At 31.3% G+C, this 9,106-nt stretch overlaps 1 protein-coding gene across 1 annotated transcript in view; it reads right to left on the bottom strand.

The window, feature by feature from the left end:
• Positions 1 to 320: 320 nt before the first annotated feature.
• The window catches only part of LOC108912799 (myrosinase 1), a 10,590-nt gene continuing 1,804 nt past the window's right edge, over positions 321 to 9,106 (bottom strand). The window contains exons 2-8 of the mRNA XM_018718183.1: positions 6,534 to 6,900; positions 6,132 to 6,438; positions 3,688 to 3,782; positions 3,193 to 3,486; positions 770 to 907; positions 579 to 685; positions 321 to 521 (exon numbers count right to left, since the gene is read on the bottom strand). Coding sequence (XP_018573699.1) covers positions 395 to 521; positions 579 to 685; positions 770 to 907; positions 3,193 to 3,486; positions 3,688 to 3,782; positions 6,132 to 6,438; positions 6,534 to 6,900 — 1,435 coding nt within the window. The 3' untranslated portion in view covers positions 321 to 394. The remainder of the gene's footprint in view (positions 522 to 578; positions 686 to 769; positions 908 to 3,192; positions 3,487 to 3,687; positions 3,783 to 6,131; positions 6,439 to 6,533; positions 6,901 to 9,106) is intronic.

Genomic DNA, 9,106 nt, shown 5'->3' with positions numbered 1-9,106 from the left:
GAAAAGATAGGACTTATCCGTCATGAGTAATAAAAAAGTATTTACGACCAATACAAGTTTGCCGTTGATTCTACATCAGGCGGACTGGTCTACAAATACCGGACTCGCCCAATGGCTATTCGAGTATAAATTACGAGACATAATGGCTAAAGCACAGGAAGAAATTTCAAGAGAAGTGCAGACGGTCCTGTGCTTTAAGATTCACAGGTTCCAATTGATATCGTAACAACTGTACCACAGCAATAAATTGTTTTTTTTTTTCAACTCGCTTCGATGTTCACCTTATGGTGGTTTTGTCTTGGGTTACAATATAAAGACACTTTCCTAAGATATTACATAATTATTACAGTAAAATAAAAATACAAATTAGCAAATCAGTAAAAATAACAGAACGTTATTCTTCACATACGTCAACCAAGCATCTTGTTTCGATGATATTTCTGTAGTAAGAAGCTGATTCCTTTGCGGTTCTAGTTTTATTCGGGCTGTCAAAATCTACATTGTATAATCCAAACCGCACTCTAAAATGTGTAAGATCTTAATTTTAAAGAAAATTGTAGGAAGAAGCGAAGACTTACGTAAATCCATTGTACCACTCAAAATTATCCATTAGACTCCAGGCCGTGTACGCCGTTACGTTCACTCCATCTTCATAAATTGCTTTCAACAACTGACTAAGATAGGACTGCAAAAGAATAACGTTGCTTTTCTCAATTTCCGTATTAAATCAGCTGTTATAAGATTAGGTGGCATATTGGGCTTTACTTACTTTAATGTAATTAATGCGTCCTTCGTCGTTAAGTACGCCTGGATCATCTGCATATCCATTCTCAGTTATAACAATTTCTGGGTTATTGTAAGTCTTTTTAATGTACACCAACAATTTCCGGAAACCTTCGGGATATACCTGTAACAACGGAAATGACTGAAGTGATTTTTTTCTTCACCTAAACGAACGTGATAATGAAAAAGGGCTTCTAAAGTATTTCCAAAAAATATTGTCTATTTGCTTGATGTATTTTTTTGTGATAGCCTATCAAATTAAAATTATTTTTGTAGTCACAGCGATTTAACTAGTTACGATGAATCAGGAATTTCAGTTCTTTCAGCCAGTCCCATATCAGTACACACATGACCTTCGGATTTGTCAATACTTTCAAGAACTCTTTACTATAAGAATATTGATCTGCCTATATTGCTATAGGTCCTCATATAAGAGTATCAGGTGTCCCAAAATTCATGCAATATTTGAATTTTGCTCCATTGGCCAGAAGAAAAAAGATGAGAGCGTAACATCTGACAGTCCAGGATTATTAGAAATGGAGCGCTACACAAAAGACCAATGCGTTTTCATTGTTGAGCAATATTTTAAAAATAGGATCCCCTCTGGCCGTCCTTTAACAAGTCTTTCAACACAACAACAAGTGGATATTGATTTATCGAATCAAATCATGTTCAGCAATGAACCTCATTTTCATCTTGATAGTTTCGTTCAGAAAATTCACGAGTGACTGTTGAGAAACAAATCATCCACAACTTGTCACTGTTTGATTTTGGGCTGGAGGCATCATCGGACTATTTCGAAAACGCGGCTGGTCAGGCAGTGATAGTTAATGGTGCTCGCTATCGCGACATGTTAATTCAGTTTTTTGTACCTAAATTGCAAGATATGGATGTAGACGACACGAGGTTTCAACCAGTTGGTGCCGCATGCAGGAAATTGGTCGTGTAATTTCCCGTTTTGGTGATTAGAATCTATCTATATTACTTCTTGCGTCAATATTGGGACACCCAATATTAGTAATCTTTAGAATATTATAAAATTTTGTGACATCTAGGTAGGTACCAAGTTTTGAAAATAGAATGAGTGCAATGTTTATGATGTGCAACTTCAGATTTAACTATATTTATTCAGTTGACGCGACAATTACTAAATTTCGAATAATTAACTTAAAATTTCAAATTGGACTGAATTAATATTGTTACAAACTGTAGTTCTAAAGTAATATTATCTACTAAAATATGACATTTAGTATCTATTTACTTGTGAAGCTTTGTAGTGTATTGATATTTATAGTATTTATACAAGGTGTTTCTGAAATATGTGCCAAAATTGTAACAACATATTTATCCTATTAAAAGCAACAATTCTTGTGTAATCATTTTTTCGAACACTTAGATATTAAGACAATAAAATATCAAAAAATTTGAAATGTGTAAAAAAAAATATCTTGTAGTCCGCATTAAGAGAGAAATGTATTAGGTATATCTTGTGGTTAAATTTAATCTTTCAAACTTCGCAATGGAAAGTACGTCCGAAAATAGTAAAACATCGATATATAAAATATGAATTGGAAATAGACTCTTTTAGTGTGACTTACATTATCTTTAATGTGCATGTTCAGTAACATTGATATAATTTTAATTTATTCATTACTATAAAAGTCAATATTCTATAAATTTAAAAATATAAATTCTATAATTCTGTTAGTTTGTCACTTGGGGCTTGAAACTTCTTAAATATTTTGTAATATTGCCAGAATATCGCGATATTTAAGGTCATGACAAAGAAGAAATTTTTTTTTGCACTCATGTCCGAAGTACATAAGGTCGATTTGGTAAAAATCCTGAAAAATTCTTCATGACAATGATGAGTACTATGGGGTTGCCTATTACATATTTGGCGTATGTGACGTCACTACTAAAAAGGTCTATTGAATAACTTTTGTGTTACCTACACGCCTATAAAAATCTACGGTTTTTTCCTTACGGAACGTTGGGTATATTACATAATTTTTTACTTTTATCAGAAGCGTTGGTAAGGATACTGGTGAATAAAAATTGCTAAATTGCTTAATAAATTTGTGCACCACTGACAAAAAGGGAATTGTTAATACCATTTAAACCGAAATTCAATTTTAAAAAATAATGCTTAATTAATGTTATTGGCATTTTTCTAAAGCAAGGAACATTTTTCATAACTTTATAATGAGACTTCTAGAAAAATGTTACATAGGGCCTTTGTATCATTTGAGAAATTTCTTCCGAAATCTCCTTTAAGCTAAATTTAATAAGTTTGTACGTATCTGTGACATAATTCTCCAAATTTAAATAAGTTTTTTAGAACTCGGTACAAATGAAGATTATTAGAAATAGATATAGGTAATTATTTTAGTTTTACTGTTTACTTACTGTTAACCAGCTGGCAGAAGAGGTCTCCCACGACGAATCCTTATATTGATTAACTAAGGCGTCATTTAAAAAATTAGGGCTTTTAACGTCTGCGCTGGCATCAGCAGTCAATGATGTAGTGTAGTGGTTTAGTGCGATAAAATCGTAGGCACCTTTCAGTAATAATCTTTCTTCAAGAGTGAAGGTTGGCAGACGTGAAAAAGGGTAACCTTGCAGAGAACTGAGATTTCTAATAGTGTCTATCATCACACTAGGGTAGTTTCCATAGACCAGCGGATAAGCAAACCAGCCAAACTAAAATAGAATAAATATACAAATTCAAAATTATGAAATAACTCACTTATTCTACAATATCCAAATATGTAAATAATAGTATTGAAGTGCTTGAATTGAAAAAGACAACTAAGTTAATTGAATATATTCTCTTCATAAATTTCAGTGATTAATAGTAACAATTCAAGAATAATTGTCACATAAAATTGTTAGCAAACATACATCAAAGAGAAGTTTTCTTTCAGACGCTTCAAGGTCGGCTGCTGAATCTGTGGCTGGTTCTGCATATTCTGCGCTTAAAGCTATGCTTATTCTACCTGCAAAACAAAAAAAATTATGAGTGTTAAAAAAGGGCTATTTTTACAATCCAAATTTGTGTGAACTTAAACATAAAAGCAGCTTTTTCTAGACAAATATTATTTTTACCAGATAAATGTGGTCAAAAAATGCCAAAAAATGGTAATATAAAATGGTCAGGTCGTATCACCTATTTTTTTTTTTTAATTCAATTTTTCACTAATTGAAGCCAGATGGTCAAAAAATATAAACTTAGCTTCTTCTAGTCAAATATTCTATTTTCCAAAGAAATTAGGTCAAAAAATTATTAGATCTCATCATTCAAATTTTATTAGTTTTCGGGATAACAAAAATCTAAGCCAGAATGTCAACAAACATAAAAATAATTTCTTATAAGGAATTATCCTTTTTTGCGGAGAAATATTGTAAAAATGGCCAAAAAACGGTCAAAAAATGGCCCGTTTTAATTGCCCTAACTTTTTAAGACATCATAATCATATAGCTAAAAGTCAGTATGTGAAAAAACATAAAAGAAGCTACTTTTACACAAAAAATCCTTTTTTCCAGAAAGATATGGTCTAAAACCCAAAAAAATGGTCAAAAATGTTTGTTATTAATACTGATACCACTTTTGGACTTTAAGAATATGGAATTTGGATTCAGCATGTCCAAAATCCTAAAGTTTACTGTTAGATTGTGGTATTTTTCATGAATAGATGATTTTAAGCTAGGTAATGAACTACTTTTTTTTAATTTCTAATTATAGTCGCCAAAATAAAAATGGCCATCATTTACTCGAAAGCTCTCGAGTTGATTTTGAGACCTTAAACATATTTTTTTCCTTGATTTTATTTAGAGAACGGTATCCCAGTTGACATGGAACGTCCCATAATTATGTATGTTCATTTTAGATTATTATGTATACAGGGTGCTCATAATTAGTGTCCAATAATTTACCACTTGATTCTATTGCCAAAAATAAGAATATTTTTTCATATAAACAGAAATACTTCCTAAGGAAGCTACGCCCCCTAAATGGGGCCTCAAAAAATTGAAGGAAAATTATTGACACCATGAACGCTCATTAAGTGTTGAAATAGATCATCATAAAATGTGTCAAAAATGTTTATCAGGAGCGTCTCAATTGAGGGGTCGTCGGCTAAAATTTGGACCAATTTTTTTGCTTATCGAAATTTTCAAATTTAGAGGCAAATATATGATAGAACTTTATTTCCTCTACAAAAAAGGTACTCTTTATTTCTTTCGATAAAATGCTCCATTTCCAAGAAAAACGGATTTAAGTGCACTTTGGAAAGTGTTATAACATACTTAAACCGATTTTTCTCGAAAACGGATTACTTTTTCGATATAAAACAACATTGCCATTTTAAATAGAAAACTGGGATCTATAAAATTTTACTGTTTAAATTTGAAAATATCAACATGTAAAAAATTTAGGGCAAATTTTACCCGAACACTCCCCACATAACAAACTTGATATATCAAAATTCATAATGGTACATGTACCCATTTCAGCTATTCAATTTTTTTTTAATTTTAATAATTTATTTAATGAAATGCTTAGATCCGTTTTTCTCAAAAATGGAGCATTTTATCGAAAGAAATAAAGAGCACTTTTTTTGTAGAGGAAATGAGGGTCTATCATATGTTGGCATTATGAAAATGAATTGAATTTGAAAATTTCGAGCAAAAAAAATTGGGCAAATTTTAGCCGACGACCCCCTCCCCCCCAATTGGGACGCTCCTGACTAAAATTTTTGAAGAATTTTATGACGACCTATTTCGACTTTTAATGAGCGTTCACGATGTCAAAATTCATAATTTTCCTTCAACCCATTTCGGAAATATTAAAGAAAATGAATTTTTTTAGGCCCCATTTAGGGGGGTGTAGCTCCCATAGGTAGCATTTCTCACCCCATGTTTATATGAAAAAATATTCTTATATTTGGCAATAGAATCAAGTGGTAAATTATTAGACACTAATTATGATACACCCTGTATACAATTAAGTATGAGTGTCTACAACCCCAAAGTTGGTAAAGAAGAAAGCTGTATGCGTCTGGTGGTTTCCGATAACGAATAACTCTTGCCGGTTACCGGATATTACGAGTACAATTCAATGCTGGCCATTAATCCGCAGAGTAGTTGCTACAATATAATAAGTAAAACATTCGTCAGTTTTCGGAATGGCTATTCATGCGGTAATAAATATTAATCTCTTCTATGCAACAAATACTACGGGGTTTGAAGTAGATTTTAGAATCTACAGTATGCAAAAATGTAAAGATGGCAAAAAAGCTGGCATCGAAAATAACTAACGTGAAAAATACTTTTAACGTGTTACTCACCACTTTGGCTCTCTTTATATTTGCGTTGATATAAATCGTAGATCTTGGCATGAGCCCTAAGAACATTATGCCCGCATAAGTATTCTGTAATTCCAGGTGGCAATACAGCGCCTAAAGCTAATGATCCGAGTGGATAATGAGCGCAAAATGTAATAGGTTCGTTTATCGTAATCCATGTTTTCACTCTGTCTCCGAATAATGAAAACAGTGTGTCTGCGTAATAAACCATATAATCGGAAGTATTGGGGTTGTTGAAGTCTCCTATGTAATTCAATACCTGTGGAATATCCCAGTGGTACATTGTCACCTGATAAAAAAAAGAACTTGTATTATTTATCGAAGCTATTAACACTTACATCAATCAAATGGGTTACAAATTTTAAAAATGGAAAAATTATTTACCCAAGGTTGTATTTCAGCCTCTATGAGTCCATCAATGAGATTATTGTAATAGTCCACGCCATCTTGATTAATATCATTAGTGAACCCATCAGGTAAGATCCTCGTCCACGCAATAGAAAATCTGTAATAGTTCACTCCTAACTCTTTTAGGATAGCGATATCATCTTTGTATTTGTGATACGAGTCACAAGCAACGTCACCGTTGCTTCCATCGAGTACTATCTTCATAGAATGTGTTATATAGTCCCATCTGCTTATGCCTTTTCCAGATTCATTCCATGCCCCTTCGATCTGGTAGGCAGATGTGGCAGACCCAAACAGGAATGAGTCTGGAAATGTTAAGTTGCTGACTTCATAGCATGATACCCTAGAAGGTAAGGAATATATTTAGTGCATGATTAATTATAGTATATTAAGAATTAAGAACGGTAAGGGTAATTTACCGTTCGAAGACAATGTCTTAACGTTCGTGATGCTTATACTATTTTTTGCACGATTTTAAAATCCTTAACAAACCATATTTAGGTAGGTTTCGTCGAAAGAATGAAATATTTAGCCGATAATTAATAATAAATAAATTACTTAATCTAGTACCACAACAAATATTAAAAATCAAAATAACTCGGAAACGCACAGGAATTTCGAAACAGAAGAAGGGACATTATTTTTGTTAAACTGTATGTAGATAATGAAAATAACAGTTTTTTAAAAAAATAGTCATTGGCGTAGAAGTTCTGTTTAAGAAAGGGGTTGAGCATCACCTCCACTCCACCACTGTGCAAGTTTTTGAACATTTTTATCGCTTGTTTTATGCCCCTTAATTAATATGCATTATCTCTCAAACATGAAAAAATGTAAGCATTCGTTTATAAGTTATAATGAATATTCGAGAAAAAAATATATATATTCAACACCCCGTATCTCAGAAACGAAGCCTTAAAAACATGTGTTCTATCTCCTGTTAAAGTTTGTCTACAAAAAACTGACTCACCATATAGATTATAAATACTATAAATGGTGATTTTTTTTATTGATAACTTTTGCAAGGACTTCCCATCTTTACATACCATCTTCCTTTTCATGAAAAACGGATGATGTTGGAGAAGTGTTTGGAGCAATAAAACTGTATAAATTATTTTGCAGAATGAATCAAATTTATGTGAAAATTTACAAATATTTTTATAGTGTCGCATCATTATCAGTGATAAATTTAATTTATTATGCTAAATAACTTAAAATAAATAAATAAATAAATAAAAAAGTAAGAATAAATACGTTTCTGAGACTATCTGTTTATCATATATTAAGACTATATGATGTTAAAAGTGATTTTCAATTATTAGTATGTCGGATATAATTGAGAGTATAAAAAAATGCAAATCAAATATATAAAAAAAATTGTCCTAAATTTGGGCAAAATCCACTACAGTTAATTTCACTTCCAACATATTTCGATCACCCTGCACGTTTGTTTTAAATAATAATTGAATATAATTTATGATAATAATTATTATGAAAGATTTAAAAGTATGTGACATAAGGAAGTAGCTGTACAGAAATGTTGTATATTTTAAACAAAATATATTGGTTAAAACTCCAGCTTTCATTTTGACCTTGTCTTAATAATGTTATAATCACTATTTTAACAAAAATATTACCTGCATGAATATCTCTAAAAGACTGATAATTGGATAATGAGTACCTATATTTAAGTCCTTAATTAGTAGTAATTTTATTACGAAATAAAAAAATAAATGATAAAAGTACGAGTAGGTATAGCAACAAGCATTTCCATATTTTGTGTATACAGTAGACTTCTTTAAAGAACTGATGCAAAACTTAGTGAAAATTAAAGCCACATAAAATGCACACACCGAAAATATTGGAACAATATTTTTTCAGAATATTTTGGTTAGAATATTTTATTTTCTCCACTAAAATGTGGAATTATACAGGGTGGTCTGTAAGTAATGGTCCATAGACATACTAGATTTTTTACTTCAAAATATTACGATTGGAGCCAACATGCCTTAATAAAATGTTGATAACAAAAAGATACAGGGTGTCAAAGTTGGAAATTAAAAATTGAATTTTCGTAATAATTATAATATTTTTGAGTGTATGAACGTGAAAATTTAGGGGTAGATGTTTCTGTATACGAGAAATCATAATTTGTTATCTATTTCGATGTATCTTCTAGAGGGCGCCACATACGCCGTGTTTATGACGTAAATACGAGCATAATTTTTTTATCCACAACGTTAACGCTTCTTTTTTTAAAAAATCTATGCTCGTATTTATGTCATAAACACGGCGTATGTGGCGCCCTCTAGAAGATACATCGAAATAGATAACAAATTATGATTTCTCGTATACAAAAACATCTACCCCTAAATTTTCACGTTCATACACTCAAAAATATTATAATTATTACGAAAATTCAATTTTTAATTTCCAACTTTGACACCCTGTATCTTTTTTGTTATCAACATTTTATTAAGGCATGTTGGCTCCAATCGTAATATTTTGAAGTAAAAAATCTAGTATGTCTCTATGGACCATTACTTACGGAC

The sequence above is a fragment of the Anoplophora glabripennis genome, unplaced genomic scaffold, assembly GCF_000390285.2.
Source record: "Anoplophora glabripennis isolate ALB-LARVAE unplaced genomic scaffold, Agla_2.0 scaffold826, whole genome shotgun sequence".
In the NCBI taxonomy this organism is placed as follows: domain Eukaryota; kingdom Metazoa; phylum Arthropoda; class Insecta; order Coleoptera; family Cerambycidae; genus Anoplophora; species Anoplophora glabripennis.
This window is presented reverse-complemented; position numbering and strand designations above follow the sequence as displayed.